The sequence below is a fragment of the Kogia breviceps genome, chromosome 1 (genome assembly GCF_026419965.1).
Source record: "Kogia breviceps isolate mKogBre1 chromosome 1, mKogBre1 haplotype 1, whole genome shotgun sequence".
Taxonomy (NCBI): domain Eukaryota; kingdom Metazoa; phylum Chordata; class Mammalia; order Artiodactyla; family Physeteridae; genus Kogia; species Kogia breviceps.
This window is the reverse complement of record NC_081310.1, coordinates 1,843,988-1,865,989: the sequence shown is the minus strand read 5'-3', so window position 1 is coordinate 1,865,989 and position 22,002 is coordinate 1,843,988. Positions and strand designations below refer to the sequence as shown.

Here is a 22,002-nt window from a genome sequence, read left to right as displayed (position 1 = left end):
GCCACCAAGCCCGCCTCCAAATTTTATGAGAGAAAGGACGCTTTCACCTTACCTCTTCCTACAGCCAAGCCTCATTCTATCTGACTTAAGGTAAACAGGGAAACAAGGTTACTTTCCCTGCCCCTGTGCCAGCAGGCTTGTGACTAACTCACCCCGCACCGAAGCCCCACCCGTAACCAGAGCGAGACCCCGAGCCCCTTCCCAGCAGCCCCTGTGGCGGGCAGTACGGCCCGGGGGGGTGGGGGGCCGGGGCACACGCTGGGTCCACGGCGACGTGGGCCCAAGTCTACGACCTACTAGCTGTGAACGGCGGACACAGCCTCCGTGGCCTCCACTTCCTCACTGATAAAAGGGTGACAACACCAGTGCCCCCACCCGGGGCTGCGGTGAGGACCGAAGGAGTTAACGTTTGTAGCGCCCGGCGCGCAGAGAGCCCTGGGGAGTCTCGGAGCCGTCAATCAATCATCCAACATCCACAGTCTTGGGATCTCAGCACCGAGAGCGCTTCTGAAAATCCTAAGGGTCGAATCCGGGGCAAGATGCGAACAGGAGAGTGTCGATAAACACGTGCTGCGCAGGGGGATCTCCCAGCGATAACCCGAGACCCCGTTACCTGCAGAAACAGCTGCAAGCAGCCGCCCAGCTTCCTCACTGCCCGTCTCAGCTCGGCCGGCGAAGCCCCCGCGCCGGCCCCGGGGGGGACGCCACTCAGCCCGTGTTGCGTCAGCGCCACGAGCCGCCCGAAGGCGCCGGCCACCCGCACCGCGAGCGACTGGTTCGCGCGAGCAGAGAACACTTGGGAAGAAGGAGAAGAGCGATGAGAAGAAGGGACCCCCGAGCACGAGGGCTCACGTCTGATCCGCGTGAAGACGCCGCAACGCCGGGCACGCGGGACCGAGCGGGGAACCGCGGCCCTCGCGGGCGGGTGGGCAGGGGCTGCTTACAGCTGCTCTGACCGTCTTCGTCCTGTTCTTCATGAGCTCTGGACACGGCGAGGATCCCGTCGTGGATTTTAAGGAAATTACTAATCAAGCTGTCCGCCACACCGCTCTCTTCATCATCACTCTGTCCCAGAAGCGCTAACGATGAGCCAATCAATTCCTTGCAAACTCCGGGAAAAAAGGATTCTGCGGAATCTGGGAACACGGGGCTCGACTTCCCCACTAAGCCTGTGTCGACAGAAAACAGCCACCTTAAGCCTCGTTTCCAGGGACGATACCTGCAAACAAACCCACCAGTGCAAGCGGCTCCAGAACACTGGTCACACATTCCAAGTAGGCTATTCCCACTTCAAGACACCCTTATTTCCACACACCAAGCGAAAACACAATTCCACAGAAGAAGCAACCCCTCAATCAACAGCATCCGTCCATAGCTTAGCAGCTACAGACACAGGTCACAGGGAATCCAAATATCCCACTTAACCATTGGCTTAACCTCCTTCTTCATTTACTTTTTGGTAACACCTAAGGAACTGTGAATTGGTGAAAACAATGGCAGTTGCATAAAATAAAATAATATAAACACATTAAATATAAGTAAAATAAGCTTAATTAATTTATAAGCTGGAAAAGCAGGCAGAAATAGAGCAAACGACATTAGAAGGAAGATCTCTCGGCGGCTCTTCCTGTAACAGCCCCTGCTCTAGGTATCCTACAACCAAAAGGGGTGAAAGCCAAACAGCTGTCTACAGTTAATCTATCACATCTTGGGAAGACAGACTCTCAGCATCATTTCCGAAGCACCGCCCAAACCAGAGGTAAACGGAAAAACATGTAAGAGCTCATTTGGCGCCTCTGGAAATAAGGTTATCCCGGAATGCTGACCTGTGCGTAGGGCTCTCATTTAATTGCACCATTAGCCTTCTGCTCTACTCCATAAGCCCTTCGAAACAGCAAACTAAAAAGCAGAGTGAAATAAAGGCACCAGGTGGGGACTATTAAGCTTCGAGAGCCGAGAGAGGAGCTTGATTTGGGAAGAGAAAACAGCTGCCAGCCCAAAGCTCTGTCACTACAGGGTGACAATGACCGCGACGCCCCTCCCGTCACCAGGGACAGTTAAGCACGGAACTAATGCCTGCTCAGTGAGAAGCCGGTATGAATGCATCCCCAAATCCAGCAGCAGCATGTCAGAAAGACTTGTAAAAATCTAGTTTCAAGGGCTTCCCTGGTGGTGCAGCGGTTGGGAGTCCGCCTGCCGATGCTGGGGACGCGGGTTCGCGCCCCGGTCCGGGAGGATCCCACGTGCCGCGGAGCGGCTGGGCCCGTGAGCCGTGGCCGCTGAGCCTGCGCGTCCGGAGCCTGCGCTCCGCGATGCGAGAGGCCACAGCAGTGAGAGGCCCGCGTACCGCAAAAAACAAACAAACAAAGACCCTTGCACACCTGAAACTAACAGCATGTTGTAAATCAACTACACTTCAATTAAAAAACACAAAAAACGACCCTCGAAACAGGTTTCGTTATCTGGAAAAGGTACCTTTGTAAAACATCTTACTCTCAAATAACACTGAATAAATAAGTTGCTACCACAGATATAGAAACTTTTATTTTGCCGGTAAACATAAAAGTCTATATTAAACAAGTAGTAGGATAAAAATTACCTTCCTAAAAGATCATTTTATGATTAAAAAAAAGAAACCCTAGTGTCTTTATGTTAAAGGCAAAGATGAGACAGAATCTTTCGTGGCTACCCATATTCCGCTGACACCGCCAGCGAAATAGACTGTTACATTGCAGAGCAATTTTAAAACTCCACTTACTCAGGCCCAAGTGACATTCTGTAAAGTGTAAGCTGTGCACACCCCAAGTGTACAGCTTGCCTTTACAAACGCGCCCCTCGCGTAACCCGCGCTCAGACCAACCCACGCAGCACGCCCACCACCACCTTCCAGCGGGCCCGCTCCCTCATGACCCACCATGCTACCTGAACTACTCGGCTTCTGCCACGCTAGACTAGCTCTGCCTATTTTTGAACTTCCTATAAACAGAATCGAATGGAATGTACTCGTTATCTAGTTTCTTTCACTCAACGTAGAGTTTGGGGGTTCATCTGGGCGGCTCTAGGAATCAGTGGTTCTTTCCTATTGCTGTGCAGTAGTCTGTTGTTACCAGGCAGTGATTTTAGTTATTACAGGTACTGACACATATACATTACAGTGTATCCCCTCTTCTTATGAAAATGAACAGTCAACATTGGCATAAAATAACTATTCAGTGGAATAATTCCTATAACTTTTTCTTTTAAACTTTTAAAAATTCAAGTGGCTTTAGACAAATCATGCATATTTTATAAAATTCAGCAAAAAGCGACGGATGTGCTGTGAAAAGGACGTCTTCCTTCCCATCCCGCCCCGTCCCCCAAGTGCCCGGGGCAAACCAGCACTTTCAGCAAGAGCACATTCATTTATAAGCATGTTTGTATACATCGTTTTTCCCCTCCTCACACATACAATATCCTGTAATACGTAATCTTCTACACTTTGCCTTTTGTTCACTTAGAAGAAAACAATATCCTCATACATTTTTGAACAAACACACGTCTTCCACATTTGAACTAGTCACTCAGCTAAAGGCCTGGAATACAGCCCAGAGCACAGTTTCAGAAGTGGGAGGGGTCTCGGGTCCGCCCTGTTTACAGAGGAAACGGAAGCTTCCGGGAGATGCAATGATTTGCACAAGAACAGGAAACAAGACAGTGGCAGAGACGAGACTTGGTGCTGTTCTCAGTAAACAACAAAGTCCGATGAAAACAGTACCTGAGGAGCGTGGAGAATGCAGCTCCTGGACGGCGGGGGCCTCTAGGCCGTGCAGACAGCTGGAAACCCTCCTGTTCTTCATCAGACCCCTGCTCCTGCAAAAACAGAAACCCTAAGCTTAGCAGTTATACTCCGCGCGGGAAAATGCGAAGGACAGTTTTCAATTCTCCGAAGAGAATGGACGCCCACGAGAATGTTTTCCACGGAAGTATTTTCATCAAGGGTTAAATTAACTTGGTTCATCGAACAGGAATTTACTATTTTCAGGTACAGTTAACTTGCTGAATAGAACAAACGCACAGCTGACCCAGAGCGAGGCGGGGACCGGGGCGCACAGTCAGCCCTCGGCGCACGAGGCTCCCCCGCACCCGCAGGCTCGGCCAGCCCCGACCCCGTCGTGTTTGCCGCTGAAAACCCGCGCGGCTCGAGGGCCGGCTGCCCTACTGTCCACAGGCTCCGGGTACCGTGCTTAAGACGCGGCAAAAGGGCTTCTGGGCTCACGGAGCTTAGGGGCCACAGGAAGTCATGAGGGCCCGGAGGGAGGGCTGCGGAGGCACTGGGGCCGGGGAGGACTCGGCCCCAGAGCCGGGAGGGCCCCCGGGGCGAGCCTGGGGCCGACCTCACATGCCAGCTAAGGGGGCGCGGATCGATCCTGAGCAAGTTATCCTGGGAAGGGTTTTCAGCGGGGAAATGACCCAGGTCAATCAATTCAAGTAAATCTGTGCTGCACAGGGCGAAGAGCACGGCCCCGGGAAGCGCAGCAGCCGCACAAGGCAGGAGGCGGCCCCACCGTTCGACGTTCGGGGGCCCTTCCTGCTGCCTCTCCCCTCGCCCGGGGGCGAAAACACTCGCGTCTGCCCCTGGGGTGTGACGGGAAGGAGCGCCTGCCGCCGCATCACCACCCGTGGGCCAACGTTCCAAACCCCGGCTCCAGCCCCCACATGTCAGGCCGGGGCCCCAGACCCCAGTCCGGCGGGACCTTTGAACTCTTCTCCTTAACAGGACCCTCTCTACTGCTGGCCACTCACAGAAAAACGCTATTTGTTGAAAAGATGGTTAAACAAAAGCATTCTATCTGTAGTCGCCTAAATGTTTCAAATGTAAGATTTCCCTATGAATTCCTACGAGAGAAACACAGAATTATGACCGACAACAGGGAGAGAAAATATCAATTCTCACAGGTCACAGTTTTTTAACTTAGTAGCGAAAGGAAAGCATACACTATTATCCCAATAAGCCTGAACTAGGAAAACTTATTCTTTCAACACGACTGGAATTAAACAATGGTTAAACTCAAATTAAAAACTGCTTGTCACATTCCTTTCAAAGAATTTTTACTGAACATCGGGGGAAATTTTACTTTTAACTGTCAACAGCACATATCACAGTTCATAGGCCACCAAGCCGGTCTATTTCAGCACATCACTGCCTAGAAGCTCCATGACTAAGAGTCCATTACCGTCAGGCATTCTCCGAGTCTGCAGTTCTGTCATAAACATTCTTACAAGGCTGAAACTTCATACACAAGGCTCCTGACCAAGAGCGATCCATGTTTTTTAAAAAATGATACTTTTAAATTATAGAAGTTTTCAAAAACATCTCTGCCAAACGAAAACACTTGATTTCGAAATCTTAGAAAATGTTGTTTTGATTTTTCAGTAACAATTTAAGTTTCTGTTGATTCCCTAATTATTAACCTAAAAGCCAGCAGGATTTAAGATGTAAATTGCTAACCTTCAATAGGATAAAACTTTAATGTTAATTCTTAATGCTCATATTTGATCCACACGTCTAAGTACACAAAACTCATACCTGTTTATAATAAAACAATAAGAAATCAGTAATTTTTAAATCTAGAGGCATGTATAAGCCACACTCTCCTGAATCTGTAGGTCTGGTGTGAATTCTGGGAGGCCGATGCCTCTCTGGGCTGGTGTCAGTGTCCCAGGCCCCATCTGCCCGATTCCACTCCAGGGCGAGTTAGCTCATTTTAGCGCCAGAGCCCACCTCTGTCTTGAAGTCCTCGGGACAAATCACCTGAAGCTATCACTTATCTTTTCACTGAAATCGGATCAGAAATCATATCCCCTCCGTATCCCAAGATTTCATGTTATTCAATACATATTAGGTGCCCGATAACAAGAGCTGCCATTTACAGAACAGCCACGGACAGGTTGCCTCTCAAACCCTCACGGCGACGCTGCACCATCACCGCCACCGGCCCCGTATCAGGGGCCACAGCGGCCACCGGAGAAGCGGCTACTCCTCCCGGACCACCCTGTCCTGTCTCCAGCTCCCAGATGAGAAAACTGAAGCCTCGCAACGTCCTGCCCCGGGCCCCCGGCCACATGGGGCCAGGACGCGGCCTCAGGACTCGGCGGGACCTGTGACTCCGCACAGCACGAGCCTGCCACGGATGCACTCAAGGAGCCCAGAGTCTGTTTCAAGCACACGCTCTGTGTTTCTTTCAGCTTGAGATACGAGCTGCCGTGTACCTGACGTATAACATGAACACGACGTCTTGGCTATTTCTTACTCTAGCTTAGCAGCTAGAATGCAGGGAATAAAGCAAAAGTCACAGGTGATTAACTAGTTCCACCTCTGTGAGGAGAGTGTATACAAATGAGTTTAAAATAAGCATGGTCAAAACCAAGAGAGGCCTAAAAAGGTTCAGAAACGCAAACGGACTCAGCTGCGCTGAAGGCGATGAAGTTCAAACTACATTTAACCAGAAACTCGCCGCTCTTCCCTCTGCATCAGAGAGGCTGGTGACTCTGGACAAGACCCTTATCTCTTTAAACGCTTAGTTACTTCGCCTGTAAAACGGGGGTAAGGACAGCAGCGGTCCCGCGGTAAATGAGACTCTGCTCAGCACGCAGTCAGCACATGTTCTGTCTATGGTGATGCTTCTGCCGGACGAGACGCCGCTGACCTTTACATCCTGAAAATTCCCGAATCCCTTCGACAAGGTCTCAGACCTCCGTGTACACCTGGCTGACCCCCGGGAACCTCAAACTCGCCGCGTCCAAAACAGCCTCCCTACCGTCCGGTCCCCCTCAGGGAACCCCACCCTCCGCTAGTCGCTCGGCCAGGACCCGCCCGCAGCCCCGCATCACCGCCCCCCGCACCAGCCCCCGAGGCCCGTGATCCGGCCTCGCGGACGCCCCTAGACCTACCCTCCTCCGCAGCCCCCGCCCAGCCTCGGGTCAGGTCTTCCTCGGCTTGCCCCACCCCAACTTTCCTCCACGCCAGGTCCCGGAGGGCGGGGGATATTCTGTGCTTATCCTCGTATCCTCAGGACGTGGCGGCCAGCAGTCCTGTTCACAAGCCAAACCAGGGGCTGACCGAGCTCCAGGGCCAAGGCCTTGCTGCTACAGCGCCCGCCTCTCTGTGACCTGAGCCTCGGGCGTCAGCAGGAGCAGCACCCGCTGCCAGAGAGCCTTGTATGTTCTGGTTAATGAGCAACATTTGTCGCGCACAGAAGTCCTCGATCACCGTGACTGCGTTCTGCGGGGCTCATACTAACCTAACGGCATTTCACACTCTATAACTTACAAGAAAATATCACAGGGTATGCCAGGGTTTTGAGAAAGGGTAAAGTAATAAACACGGTTCATCTTTATAGGAAATTAGATTTATGCCAGTCTAAGTTGCTCTTAAAACGTATACGGTAAAATACTGAGGATATGTCTTCGTATTCTAACTGAATATAAACAATCGAATGCCCTAAGTGCTGTAATTTGATCAGTGACATTCGGGGTTCCCTTCCCAGATATCTCCACCATGACAAGAGATCGTTCTTTTCACAAGGAAGAAAGCCAGTGACACAAATGTCCTCACCTCCTTCTGGAAAACGAAGACACTGGAACATTTGTGATGTCGGGTTCCCATTCATCTTCAGGGTCGCAAAACACATCTTCACCCTTGTTACTACAATGGCTCTAAAGAAAATTAGACACATAGTTTCTAGTAATTGTGGGTTAAAAACGTTAAGCAACTAGGGGGAAAACGTTCACTTTGCTGCGTTTATAAAATTCACAAAATTAGAGATTATCTAGATAATGTGAAAAGTAAAAAAATCGCATTCCTGATAAAATTTTTAAAAATCACATGACACTAGGAATTATATTAAAAGAGATATACTAATAAAAGCAACAGAAATCATTAAATAATTCAGAAATAATAAACGTGATTTAGAAAACATAGAGAAAACAAAAACGATAGCATCCTCAGGAGAAAAATAAAAGAATAATCTGACGACATTAAGGGGACCTACACAGACATTTCTCCGAAGGAGACACACAGACGGCCAGCAAACACGTGAAAGGACGCTCGGCATCAGTAATCATTAGAGAAACGCAGACCAACACTGCAATGAGGTGTCACCTGACACGGGTCAGAATGCCCGTCATCAGAAGATCTACAAACAATAAATGCTGGAGAGGGTGTGGAGACCAGGGAACCCTCCTGCACTGTTGGTGGGAATGTAAATTGATACAGCCGCTACGGAGAACAGTATGGAGGTTCCTTAAAAAACTACAAATAGAACTACCATACGACCCAGCAATCCCACTACTGGGCATATACCCTGAGAAAACCATAATTCAAAAAGAGTCATGTACCACAATGTTCACTGCAGCTCTATTTACAATAGCCAGGACATGGAAGCAACCTAAGTGTCCATCAACAGATGAATGGATAAAGAAGATGTGGCACATATATACAATGGAATATTACTCAGCCATAAAAAGAAATGAAACTGAGTTATTTATAATGAGGTGGATGGACCTGGAGTCTGTCACACAGAGTGAAGTAAGTCAGAAAGAGAAAAACAGATACCGTATGCTAACACATATATATGGAATCTTAAAAAAAATGGTCATGAAGAACCTAGGGGCAGGACAGGAATAAAGACACAGACCTACTAGAGAATGGACTTGAGGACACGGGGAGGGGGAAGGGTAAACCGGGACAAAGTGAGAGAGTGGCATGGACATATACACACTACCAAATGTAAAATCGATAGCTAGAGGGGTGGGTTAGGGAGGGTGGGAGGGAGGGAGATGCAAGAGGGAAGAGATATGGGGATATATGTATATGTATAGCTGATTCACTTTGTCATAAAGCAGAAACTAACACACCATTGTAAAGCAATTACACTCCAGTAAAATGGTTAAAAAAAATAAGACAAATTTGAATTAGCTTTGACACAAAATATTAATTTAATGAATCACTGTTTTTGGAAATGAATACATTAACCAATAACTATAAAATGCTTAAAGCAATATCTGGTCAGTATTAACTGTGGAATAAATTATTATGAATTATTTCTAATAAAAAAAGATTCAATCACTTCCTGGTTGAATACATTGATCATGATAATAATCTATATTTTAATTTAAATATCTAAAGCAATACCAATTAAAGTGTTAGCAAAATAAATAGAGATTGATTCGGGAATAGTATAACTAAATGCAAAAATAAGTAAAGAATATTGCAACAAACGGTTCAAAGTAGGAATGTGAGGTAACTCACCCATCAGATTTTAATGTACATGTCAAGGCAAGAATTATCAAATGACCTCAATACAGTTTTTTTTCTAATTACACAAGCAATTCACATTCATTGTAGAAAATCTGGAAATTATTAATACATATAAACACAAAGAAAAAAATTTTAACCACTTGCAAACCCATCATTTAGAGGTAAACACTGTCAGTGCTTTTGTATGACTCCCTTCAGCCTTTCTGTATTTTCTATTGTGAATATACCTTGCATTCCATTCCTGGAATTAACCCTACTTAATCCTGGTGTAAGTATTCTCTAAATACAACCTCGGGTTTGACTTACTAACATTTCTTTCAGGATTTTTATAGCTGTGTTCATATTAAGATTGGTTTGTAATTCTCTTTTGAATCATCTTTTCAGTTTTTGTGGGTTTTGTTTGTTTAGATTGTAATCAGTTATTCTAGCATCGTAACTGTGACACTTTCTATTCTTTGCTAGGTTCTAGAATAGTTTAAATGTAACAGGATCTGTCTGTTTTTTGGGGGTTCAAAAGTGCTTACCTATGACATTGACTGGGATCAGCATCTTTTTTTTTTACCAATTTTTTTTTTCAGGCTGTTCATTGACAAACTTTCCAATTTATTGCTTATCAGTCACCTATTAAATCAACTTTCATAATTTCTTTTTCTAGAAAAATCTTTACTTTCTAGAAAATTATTAAACTTATTAGCTTACTTATTAAACTTATTTACATAAAAATGTAGTATAATTTTAAAATGCTTGAGATCTTTATTTAAATGTTATGTCCATTCCTAAAATCACATGTTCATCTTTTCAAAGAGCCAAAGCCTGAGTTTATTAATTCTAATTTGTCAATTATTACTTTTATTTTTAATGATTCCTTCATTTACTCTCCTTTGGTTTAGGTTTATTCTTTTCTAGATTGAGTTAACTATTTCATTTCTTTTCATTTTTCCACTACACAATTCAAGCATTAAGGCTATAATGTGGCAGAATCCTGTAAGTTTTTACATATAATATTTTTATTTCAAAAAGTTTATAGAGATTTTAATAATATTCCAAACCTCGTAAAGTTCTTTCATTGCCGCAAGCTTAGACTCAAACTTTTCCAGACTCCAGACTGTTGAGACCCCTAGCTGCGGGTTACGAATCTGAATACAAGTGTCAGAACTACTTCCTTTATCTGATACATGTCTGAAAGAAAAACCAAAGTAAAAAACATGCTTCTCCTAAAACATACATAACCTATAGTTTTCCGAATCAGAATGACTCCCATAAAAATTCAGACCACTGATTAAATCTCTCCATAGTTAAGTATTTTTGTTATACTAATAATCATGTCTAGTATATACTATATTTAAATAACTTCTTATATAATAATTTCTTAAAAGTTCTAATATTGTATATTCCTTTTAAAATGTGGAATACTTATGAATTCTCAACTCAAAAGAAAATTAGTGAATTCCTAAAGCATCTAAAATTAGTCTGTTTATAAAATACGCAAGTATGTGAATTGCTGAAAGCCTTGTTCACTCCGGAGTGAGCTCTGAGAGGGGAATCTGGACGTGCCCCTGGGAACCACGACACCCACCTGCTCCCGGACAGGCATGTGCGATACCCTGTCCTCAGAGAAACAAAAACAGAAAAAAATCACACCAAGCGTGAAGCGTGACTAGTTTAAAACAACGAATTACTTTACAAATAAGACAATCACTCACCTGGCAAAAACATAATTCTGTTTTAACTTGTTGCTGATGGTATTGGCTTCCTGAATCATCACGGAGAGTTTCATGGAGCTCCAACTGGGCTGAACTAGCAGAGAGCACACGCAGAAGATTCAGAACACATGTGTGAGCGCTAGCACACCACCAGGCCCAACACGTCCTGAAAAACAACTGACTTCAGGGCTCCCCTGGGGGCGCGGCGGTTGAGAGTCCGCCTGCCGAGGCAGGGGACGCGGGTTCGCGCCCCGGTCCGGGAGGATCCCACGTGCCGCGGAGCGGCTGGGCCCGTGAGCCGTGGCCGCTGAGCCTGCGCGTCCGGAGCCTGTGCTCCGCAACGGGAGAGGCCACGGCGGTAGGAGGCAAAAAAAAAAAACCACACTGACTTAAAACGAATGGTTCTAACGATACATCACAGAAGGTGAAGGTGATAACTCAGTAACTTTTCTTCAAGCCTCACTGGTGAAATAAAATATTTTTCATACAAAATGAGGTCTTTCACCTGTGGAGGCACGGAAGAAAACTGAAGTTCATAGAGAGAGGATACGGGTTTTGTAAACAAGGGAAATGCCAAAGATGCTGCTGTTCCTTCTAATATTTTTAAAGATTTTTTTTCTAATTTCTTTTCTTCCTAACTTCTAATTTATTTAAAGTATTAGGTAAAGTATACCACAGCCTTAACTTAAATAGAACCACAGTCCTTTTTTATTTTGCCTGAAATTTTAAAAATAGATAGATAGGGCTTCCCTGGGGGCGCAGCGGTTGAGAGTCCGCCTGCCGATGCAGGGGACACGGGTTCGAGCCCCGGTCCGGGAAGATCCCACGTGCCGCGGAGCGGCTGGGCCCGTGAGCCGTGGCCGCTGCGCCTGCGCGTCCGGAGCCTGCGCTCCGCAACGGGAGAGGCCGCGACAGTGAGAGGCCCGCGTACCACAAAAAAACCAAAAAACAAAAAGGTAGATAGATAGATAAACATAGACAGAAACAGAGATATATCAGGACATAAAAACACTTTCAGTCCACAATTCCACGTTCCTAATTCAAATTTAAGATTTTATCATAAACATTTTCTATATTGTTCGGTCAAACTTATAACCAGCATTCCATTAAAAACATTTTTTTGGACGAGTGAAATTCATGGTTCATGTGGATAAAAAAAATCATGTATTCATTGCATGGTACTGTTTTAGGACCTAAGAGGAATAAAAACATGTATTAATACAATGTTCTTATCTCTCACAACAGATGTAAACCGTTTCAAGGTAATTTAAAAACAGAAGTTATGGAAAGTATACGGCACAACTACCGAGTATTCTTGCTACAACACTGAACCTGGATGACGGGTTCCTTGCAGGGTATGTAGAGGCACAGGGACCAGCTAAGCAACAGCCTGGACATACAGTCAGCAAACCCAGAATCTGCGAAACTCTACAGGTAGACAAGCCGGCTTCTTCAATACGTGAATTACGAGGGGACAGAGAGAGAGGAAAAGGAAGAGCCGGCTGACCGATTCAGAGAGGCTTAAAAGGCACAACAAGCAAACACAGGGTGTGGAGCACATTTGTATCCTGATTCAAACTAACCAAATATATTTTAAAATTATGAAATAGTCCACAAAATGTGAATAGGGACCAGATATTTGATGTGTAAGAAATTATTATTACTACTTTTAGGTGTAATAATAATATCAGAGCTATGCTTCAACGAGTGACAGAGAAAGAGAGGAAAGAGCGTTCTTCTCTAACTTGGAGATACATAGCGAAGTAGTTACAGATCAAGTGATAGGGTGTCTGGGATTTGCTTCAGAACAGCCCAGGGGGGCAGAGGGGGGCTGAGCACGGCTGGCACACAGCTGAACGTGTGCGGGTAGTGGTTGAAGATGGATGCTAAGTATGGAAGAGTTTACTGTAAGAGTCTCTCTGCTTTCACAGCTTATTTGAAACTTTCCATAATTAAAAAAAGAAAATGTTTACATTAAACACCCTGTGTTTGGGGAGTCCCCTGGCGGTCCAGTGGTTAGGGCACGGTGCTTTCACTGCCGGGGCCGGGGTTGGATCCCTGGTCGGGAACTAAGATGGCACAAGCCGCCCGGCACGGCCAAATAAATACATAAATATTTGAAGAAAATGCTGTGCTCCACACGGGAATGTGGAAACGCACAAAAAAATAACAACTTTCAAGTGAGAAAGAAAACGAAGTATGCAATGATTAAGCACAACTCAGATTAATAATTCTTATAAAATAAGAATTAAGGATTAGAGTAAGACATTTTAAAAAGCATAATACACATTAAAATAATACTTGGAATTCTCTGTTAACTATTTGCTTATATAACTAAATATTCTAAAAAGTGAATATCCTAAAAATAATCATTCATACAAATTTATCTAGATCCAGAGAAGTCAGCAACATCTAGAAAAAACTTTTTGAATATACAAAGATATTTAACATTTTACTACTTGTATGAAATAACATACAGAACTTTAGAAAATACCTGCTAAAACCGTCCTATACTCACTTGTGAAAGTTTTATCCCTATTACTCTGATTTTGCTGTAGAATTTGTACTTCCTTAGCAATCCTTTGTTTCTCGGTTTCTAAAGCTTCCAGAATTCTTGCATGGCGGATCCTGTGGTCTTCTAAAGCCTAATTGATATTCAGTCACGTGGAGCCATACACAAGAGCGTGCAAAGAGAGAAATTACAAAACCAGACTGACAATGGTAATGCACTACATAATTCTCATTTCACAGTATGAGTTTTATTAAGCATAAAGGCTTTTTAAAAAATGATTTACAATGTATCTTTATAAAATGATTTTTTCCCCACAACAAAATCATTAGGAATTTTTGATAACATAGATTAATCTTTTTCTCCCCATTGATAAGAGCATAAAAACCTTCAGGAAAAAAAAAACAAAAAAAGGAAAAAAACTACTCAAGAATTTGTTGACTAAATTAAAAAGTTAAATTAAAAATACACCTAGGGCTTCGCTGGTGGCGCAGTGGTTGAGAGTCCGCCTGCCGATGCAGGGGACGCGGGTTCGAGCCCCGGTCCGGGAAGATCCCACGTGTCGCGGAGCGGCTGGGCCCGTGAGTCATGGCCGCTGCGCCTGCGCGTCCGGAGCCTGCGCTCCGCAACGGGAGAGGCCACGACAGTGAGAGGCCCGCGTACCGGAAAAAAAAAAAAAACCACACACACACACACACAAAAAAAATACACCTAAAAACCTCACTTGATACAAATAAGCCTTATAACAGCCCACGAATGATAGCTGTTTTCCAGATTTAAACACGTCTGTTTTTCTCTTAAACCTCTCCGGGCTTGGTTCCCTAGCCCCTCGGTGCTCTAGAGTCGGCTAATGCATGCATTCTCACCCTTTTACGGTACCGGTACTCCGGGGTTACTGCGAGTATCTTCCTCTACCCCCAGCCCCACCGTAAACTTAGGAAGAAAAGAAGGAAAACTGCCATTTGAGAGTAAAACTCGACGATGTAAGAAGTCGCAGCAGAGACGGACGCAGGGGCTCTCCCTCCGGGACTCAGGGCCCCCGTGCAGGGCTGGCCAGAAGGGAATGCGGCCCCGGCCCAGAGGACGCGACCGGGCAGTTCTGGACGGACTGCGACGTGCGTCTTCCAGGCGGCGCTGAGGCTGCTGGGGCGGCACCGGAAGCGCCACGGTGAGCCGCCCGTGACGGAGGCCCCCGCGCTCAGGGCGACGAGGGAAGTCAGCGCCTGCGCCGCCCGGGCTGCCGGCGGCTCCCCGAGGGCTCCCGCGGGCACGCGGCCTGCTTGCCGCTCTGCCCGCCCCGGCACCGCGACGTGAGCGCGCCAAGAGCGGGGCCGCCCCTCCTTCTACACACCACGCCCTGCCATCACCTCACGCCGCACGCCGTTCGCCATGACGGACCACGGCGTCGCTGTGCACGCCGGGAAGGGGAACACGCGGCTGCAGCTCGCCGGAAACAACAGCTCTGACCCTTAGAAGAGATCTGTGTGATAATGGCTGAGCACGTCGGGAGGACGGAGGCTTTCGGGCAGCAAGACCCTTCTCACCTGCAGACCTGGATCTGGCCATCGCCATCAAGAGACCATAAGCTCTTTAAAAAAAAAGAAAAATCCAGCTTTTCCTCAAGATAGCTCAGACTAGCTACAAAAGGAAATTACCTGTTTTGTAGCCAAAGTCTCCATTTCTAACCGCTTTTTGTTGACATATATTTCCTGTTCAAAACGCCGCTTTGCCTCTTCTAGTTCCTCAATTTTGGAATTAGCCTTTTGGTTATTTATTTCCTGTATCTTCTTTCTTTGACATTCTTCTTCCTTTGAAGGACAATAATAAAAAATAAATAGGGTAAAGATACAGAGCAATTCTTCAAAAATGATACCACAAAGGTACAAAAGTCCCTTTTCAAAAATCAACGCACAGGACACTGACTCACAGGCAGAAAAGGTGCCCCAGTGCTTCTCCAGCCCATCCAGGCTGATTAACCCAACGGAAATCACCACCACCAGTCAAACCTTTCAGAGCACTGCCCTCCAGACGGGCTTCTGGGAAGCAGGGCGGCCAGCACGCAGGAGAGCCACGGCCCGAGGGCTGGGGACAGGGCCTCCCTGCTTCCCCCCCCCACCCCGTAGCAGCCTTGATCTCCCCTCTGACGCCCCCCCAGGGCCCTGCTAGAAACGTAAGTTTACACGGCATGCACCCGCAGAGAAAGAAAACAGCTCTGCCTCTTACCAGTTCCGCTTCCAGGACCTTTATTTTGCTTTCGTACGCAGCTTTTTGGGAGGAAAGCTCTTGCTGAGCCATTTCTTTCACGATCTGGATTCCCTGCATCATTTCTTCCTTTGCTTTCAACTGCGCCTCCTTTATTTCTGCTTCAAGTCTACAAGTAGCAAAATATTCAATAGTTACAGGGTACTCTGTCAAGAATTCTTCATATGCTATAATAGTTCTTAATCATATTAAGATGTTTTAAATTAAACAAAAGTTCAAATCTCAAAACTTCATTTCTGACATTCTGTCAACAGCATTCTGAAATGTTTATTAGCTCTAGAATTGTTTACACAAAGAAAACATAAAAGGGTGAAAATTTGCTTCTTTCTAACTTAATTACTATTGCAGATGCTCAATATTTAAGCAAATGTTTTTCTAATGCTTAAGTTATTATAAAAATGTTTTAACTTACATAAAAATATAAAATATATATTTATGACATAAAAATTATGTTACAGTGAACACTGCAGTAAATATTATAGTTAACATTGTAGTAAACACAAAATATGGGCATTCTATGTTAAACTAACAATGGCTAGGGCAAAAATTATTTCATATCATTATCTTTCAATTCATGTTTAGGTCATAGATTAGGAATATATTGAAATGCCTCTAAAAGCATGATACATGAGCCGATAAAGCAGAGATTGTACCATATTTTTCCAATCATCTATAATAATTTTGTAAGCAGACAGGGCGGGGGGGGCCCCCAGAGAGAGGACCAGGCGGGGCTTGTTCCTGACAGAAGAGAAGCCGTGCTTGGCCTGAGCCGCTCTGTGACCTGAGCCTGGACACGGCGCTTGCCCGGGAACAGGCCTCGGAAACCAGCGATCGCAAGGGAGCAGAAGAACAACTGTTACCGGGCAAGAGAAGCAACAGCAGCAAAGACGAGACACCAGCCGCGAGGACTGGCCGCTCTGAGTCAACGGTGAGATCGGCCTGAGGCTCGGCCGCCAGGTCAACGGGAACCTCAGGGATGCAGACGTTGACCTTCTGTGACCCCCGTGACTTCAGTCCGCTGAAGCCGGGACTCTGTCGATCTTTGCCCTGATTCTATGCTGGCTTCTCCCCTGCTCCGGCCCCTTCAGGAACACACGTGCGCCCTTAGCTTAAAACCGCCCCAGTCTTACTGCTGGGGAAGCACGGCTTGGGGAAAGTTCCCTGTGTTTTCCTCACTTGCCTCAAGTAATAAATCCTTCCTTCTCCTCATCTGTGGCCTGGTTGTGTCTTTTGGCTCGACACCCACCAAGAGGTGAACCCAGTTTTCAGGTAACACTTAGACATTTTGAGAAGTCAAAATATTAAATTACCTTTCACTGTATGGGGGCAAAAGGATTGGTGATTACAGAAAACTAAAAGCTTCTTTCTTCTCAACAAAACTCAACGCTCTAACAATTGTACTGCATAAAATTTCCGTACCCAATTTTACTGAATTAGAATAAGAATGTCAGGGCTTCCCTGGTGGCGCAGCGGTTGAGAGTCCGCCTGCCAAGGCAGGGGACACGGGTTCAAGCCCTGGTCCGGGAGGATCCCACGTGCCGCGGAGCCACTAAGCCCGTGCACCACAACTACTGAGCCTGCGCTCTGGAGCCTGCAAGCCACAACTACTGAGCCCGCGTGCCACAACTACTGAAGCCCGTGCGCCTAGAGCCCATGCTCCACAATGGGAGAGGCCACAGCAGTGAGAAGCCCGCGCACCGCAGCGAAGAGTGGCCCCCGCTCCCTGCTCCCCGACTAGAGGAAGCCCGTGCTTCCTCTAGTAACGAAGACCCAACGCAACCAAAAATTTTAAAAAATAAAAAGAATGTCAAAAGAAAGAGGACCTAACAGCTACCAGGGCCTGGGAGGAGAGGGTAGCCGTTGCTCAGTGGGTACGGAGGCCCAGTTGGGTGATGAGAAAGTTCTGGAGACAGAACATGGTTGCGGCTGCACAACACTGTGAATGTACTTAACACCAGTGAACTGCGCACTTAAAAATGGCTAAAAAGGTGACTTTTATGCTATATATGTTGTACCACAACTTAAAAAAAAGAGGGCAAAGCAAGCTCAGCCTTCAGAAAAGGGGACAAAGCAGGGTTCGCATGGCCCACCCGGTCACCCTTCCCACCCCCGCCTCCATCCTCTGGGCGGACACTCCTCTCCCCGTGACCCCGAGATGCCCGTCTCACCCCCCAGCCCCCAGCGCTGCAGCCCGGGGCCCGGCTGCCCCGCCCTCCACCCCCCAGACCCGGGCCACAGTCACCGTCTGCAAACGTGATCCCCATCGTGTCTGCCTCACGCCTCCTTAAAGTTCTCTTATGACTCCGTAACCTTTAAGATAAAGTCCAAATGCTTTAGCGTTTTATTTCTGTGTTACTTGCCATTTACTTTACAGGGATCCTGCTTAAATCGGAACTCCTACAGTACTGCCTCAGCTAAAACTGGGGCAAGAGAAGAAAAGTAAATAGGGGTCCACTCCCCAGGCTTCCCCTGGCCGACTCCCTCCCAGGGGACATCTCCTCAGGAGACCTTCCCTGACCCTTGGTCGGGGCAGGAGTCACCCCAGGAGCTCCACACGGTGCAGGGCTCTGTCAGGGCACTCGGTCTGTCTGTCCGTCAGCCCCACGAGAAGACGAACTCCTCCAGCGTAGGAGCTAAGTTTGTTTGTTGAGTGAATGCACACAGCAGAGGAAAGATCGCGGCACTAGAAATCGGCAGCCGCAGAGTTACCAAGTGCAGTCAGGGCAACCTGACCGAGGCTCTCCAGAGCCCCCTCCCGTGTACTTACTGTCTCAGACCAACAGAAATACTTACTGTAATCTCTGTGCCAAGAGCAAGTCGTTTTTTGCAAATTCAAAGTCTCTTGGACCCTCACTCACAAGAGTATCTCTACTGGGCGGTCTTCCCCCTTTCTGGACTTCTACTGGATGATTGAATCTAAAATAATGATCGCCACCAAGGATCACGCGATCACCCTGAAACACACAAACAATTGACTCCCTGAGGTGAGTCTGCACCAAACACTCCGTGGGACAAATCCTGATGTGCAACAATTCAATACGGTCTGGTGTCACTAATGATAAACATTTATGAGATGCTTCCTACAGGCCGAGAACCGCACCTGACACTCTACACGCACATCATCTCGCTGACGTCTCACGGCTATGCATGTTATCACGCCCATTGCAGGGATGAGGAAACTAAGAGAGCACAGAGCTTAACAGTAACAGTGATAAGCGCACACCGAGCTCACTGTCTGCAGACGCTGTATTAAGAACTAGGCGTGAATGCTTTCACCCACTCCTCCCTTACCCCTCCCGAAAGACGGGATATATACCAAGTGACCACATGGCTTGCTTTGCCTGCAACAGAATAGTTCATGCCAGTTCTCCTAATATAATTATTAAAGTGCCTCAAAAGTGTCCTGACGTGGGTGACATGCAACCACCCTGAGCTTAATAACTTTTCAAAGATCATATGGCAAGTGGCCGGGCCAGGGCTTCGACCCTGTCTGGCCTGATTCCAAAGCCCAGCTCTTGCCGGGACACATAACGCTGCTGCTGGTGGACAGCTCCTTGGGCGCTGGTCCACCCACCATAACAGGCCTGCGGTCTCTGCGCAAGGCAGGCAATTCGTGACGTAAGAGAACGTGTTAGAGCCAGAAAGTCGTTCGTCCCGTTCACGACTCATCCTACCGAGGAGAGAACCGGGCCCAGAAAAACTAGATTCACTTTTGCCCAAAGCCAAGCAACTTCTCACATCTTAGCAGCAGCCAACTTACGTGGTGTAATACCGTGGGTTCCAGAATAAGCCTTCCGTTTACGTACGTCTTTGCTTCCCCAGCCGGGGTGATACTCACTGTCCCATCACAATTGTTGACAGTGCTGTGAAGACAGGGTGCACGCTGTTACGATTACAGGACAGACTAACAAGTAAGAAAAAGGCAATACAGATAATCCTCCTTGGGTTACTCCCTTAGTGTTAAGGTTCGTATCCATTTGTGACCACAGTGACTTAGAACTCTCTTATCTTCCTTCAATTAGATTTTGAAGGTTTGGTGAAAAAGCCTGGCTTCTCTAGCAATTCTATCTACCTGTGGTGGGAAAAATTTTCATAGTATGTATTTTGATTAAAACCACTTAAAAAAAAAAACCAACCCCTCTTCCCCAGAAATGGAAAAAAAAAAACCAAACACAAACATTAAAGGAAAATACACTAAAATACCGACGGTGGCTTATTTATGAATGGAAGAGTTTTAAGTATTTTTATGTTTTACTTTTCTAAGTTTCTGGTTTTATTTACGAGTTTTAATAATGGGACAAACAACATTCTCCTCCCATGAAAAGAGGAAGGAAAAGCATGGAGATAAAAGCACACTCCTTGGACATCTAATTAACTGAACTCCGATGATAAAATGATACTGTTGAAAATCAGCCATAAATGCTATATATCCTTTTGAGTCTTTTTATTCAGAAAATGGGAAAGAAACTCCACAATCCAATTATCTTTGGATTAACTGGACAGAAAGAAAGAGAAAACTGTAGCAAAAGCTGAGCCCCAAACAAAACCTCTAGCTCCAGACAAGGCTCCGAGATCTGCAGTTAAAGAACGACAGTTGAACTTGAGCACCTAGAGCAGAGGACTTGGGAAGAACAGCTCACCCTCCCGCCAGCCTAGTGTCCTAACCCCGTAAAGGTTTAAACAAGGTCTGCTTGTTCTGACGCCTCCTCTCTCCCAGTTCTATCTGCTCTGCCATCAAAAGCCCTTGGCCTTAGCATTCGGCCCCCTCCCAGCCCCCATCTGGCTTCAACCACCAACCCCCTGATCCACCACTATTTTCCATAAGACCCCACCTGGATTTGCCTTAACGTCAGCTTCTCTCCTTCACCTGAATCGTTCCGTCAACATAAGACATCCTCTCCCTTATCTCCATCACTCGTCAAGGCCAGGGCCCTCTAAGCAGCTTCTCTTCAGGGCTCAAAGCTAGAGGTGAACTTTCCTTCTCTTTCTTTACTTTTAAGCACTAAGTAGCTAAGACCCAGCTAATGTTAATATACAATGATGGGCACTGGGGCTCCTTTGTCCAGAGCCCCCACGTGACAGGTATGTCATCAGTGAAGACAGACGCGAAACCTGCTCTCAGGAAGTTCACAGTCCAGAGAGTGAGACAAGCACCCATCCGTGCACTAAAAGGGGAAACACCAAGTGCCAGGCAAGTGGCAGGCAAGTGGACTCTCAACTCTTTGGGGGCATGTTCTGTATCTTTGCTACAAGTGTAAATAATTCTGGATTTACTTGTTACAGAAAATGGTTAATTAACAGAAGAGCAAGAGGACGTGAGGATCCAGGAGCCGCGCCGCGCCGCGCCAGTACAAAGACACCGTGGAGCTCCGTGCCTAAGGCTGTGCGATGGTAGTGAGAAAACGCACTCTGTATTTTTGGAAATTTTTTGTATGAACACTGCAGATCACAAAAAAAGTTATATGTTATTTAATATATGGTACTGGTAGAATTGGTTATTCATGTGGAAAATAAATGAATTTAGATCCCTACTTCACACCAAACAAAAAATTCCATACAACTTAAGGACTTAAATGTGAAGGCAAAATTTCAAAACATTTAGAAGATAATTTAGGTGACTGTCTCTATGACCTCAGTGTAGAAATGATTTCTTAAACAAGACACAAAAATTGACAACCATAAAGGAAAAGATTGACTCATGTACTATATACTAAGAACTTTGATCATCAAAAGGTACCATAAGAGAGTGAAACGATGAGCCGCACACTGGAAAAAAAGATATTTACAACACATGAAACTCACAAAAGCTGGGCCATCAAAATATATTAAAAAACTCCTACAAAATATGAAAAAAAAAATACAATCGAAAAATGGACAAAAGACATGAACAGCCAAGTTACAGAAGAGCAAACAAAAATGGCCAAATAGATGAATAGGATTAGCCAAGGAAATGCAAAACGAGTCCCCCCAACGAGATGCCATTTCACATCCACCTGACAGTACTAAGGGTTGGCAAGGATATGGAGCGACAGGTACCTCAGTGCCAATGGCGGCAGACTTGCCAATCGTTCTGGAAAACAATCTGAAATTACCTCATAAAGGTGAATATGCACATATTCTATAGCCCGATATCTCTGCTCCTAGATACACAACTTAAGAGTGATTCCCAAACTCTAAAATGATCATTACAGGGTAACAGAAAAATCGTCACACTCACGCAGCGCGCAGTG

General features: G+C 46.2%; 1 protein-coding gene across 1 annotated transcript in view; it reads right to left on the bottom strand.

The window, feature by feature from the left end:
- KIF14 (kinesin family member 14) overlaps positions 1 to 22,002 on the bottom strand; it is a 46,909-nt gene that overhangs the window by 8,239 nt on the left and 16,668 nt on the right. Inside the window, exons 15-25 of the mRNA XM_067025754.1 lie at positions 19,533 to 19,635; positions 18,566 to 18,726; positions 15,734 to 15,881; positions 15,166 to 15,318; positions 13,520 to 13,646; positions 11,002 to 11,095; positions 10,348 to 10,477; positions 7,595 to 7,695; positions 3,755 to 3,849; positions 945 to 1,169; positions 614 to 795 (exon numbers count right to left, since the gene is read on the bottom strand). Coding sequence (XP_066881855.1) covers positions 614 to 795; positions 945 to 1,169; positions 3,755 to 3,849; positions 7,595 to 7,695; positions 10,348 to 10,477; positions 11,002 to 11,095; positions 13,520 to 13,646; positions 15,166 to 15,318; positions 15,734 to 15,881; positions 18,566 to 18,726; positions 19,533 to 19,635 — 1,519 coding nt within the window. The remainder of the gene's footprint in view (positions 1 to 613; positions 796 to 944; positions 1,170 to 3,754; positions 3,850 to 7,594; positions 7,696 to 10,347; positions 10,478 to 11,001; positions 11,096 to 13,519; positions 13,647 to 15,165; positions 15,319 to 15,733; positions 15,882 to 18,565; positions 18,727 to 19,532; positions 19,636 to 22,002) is intronic.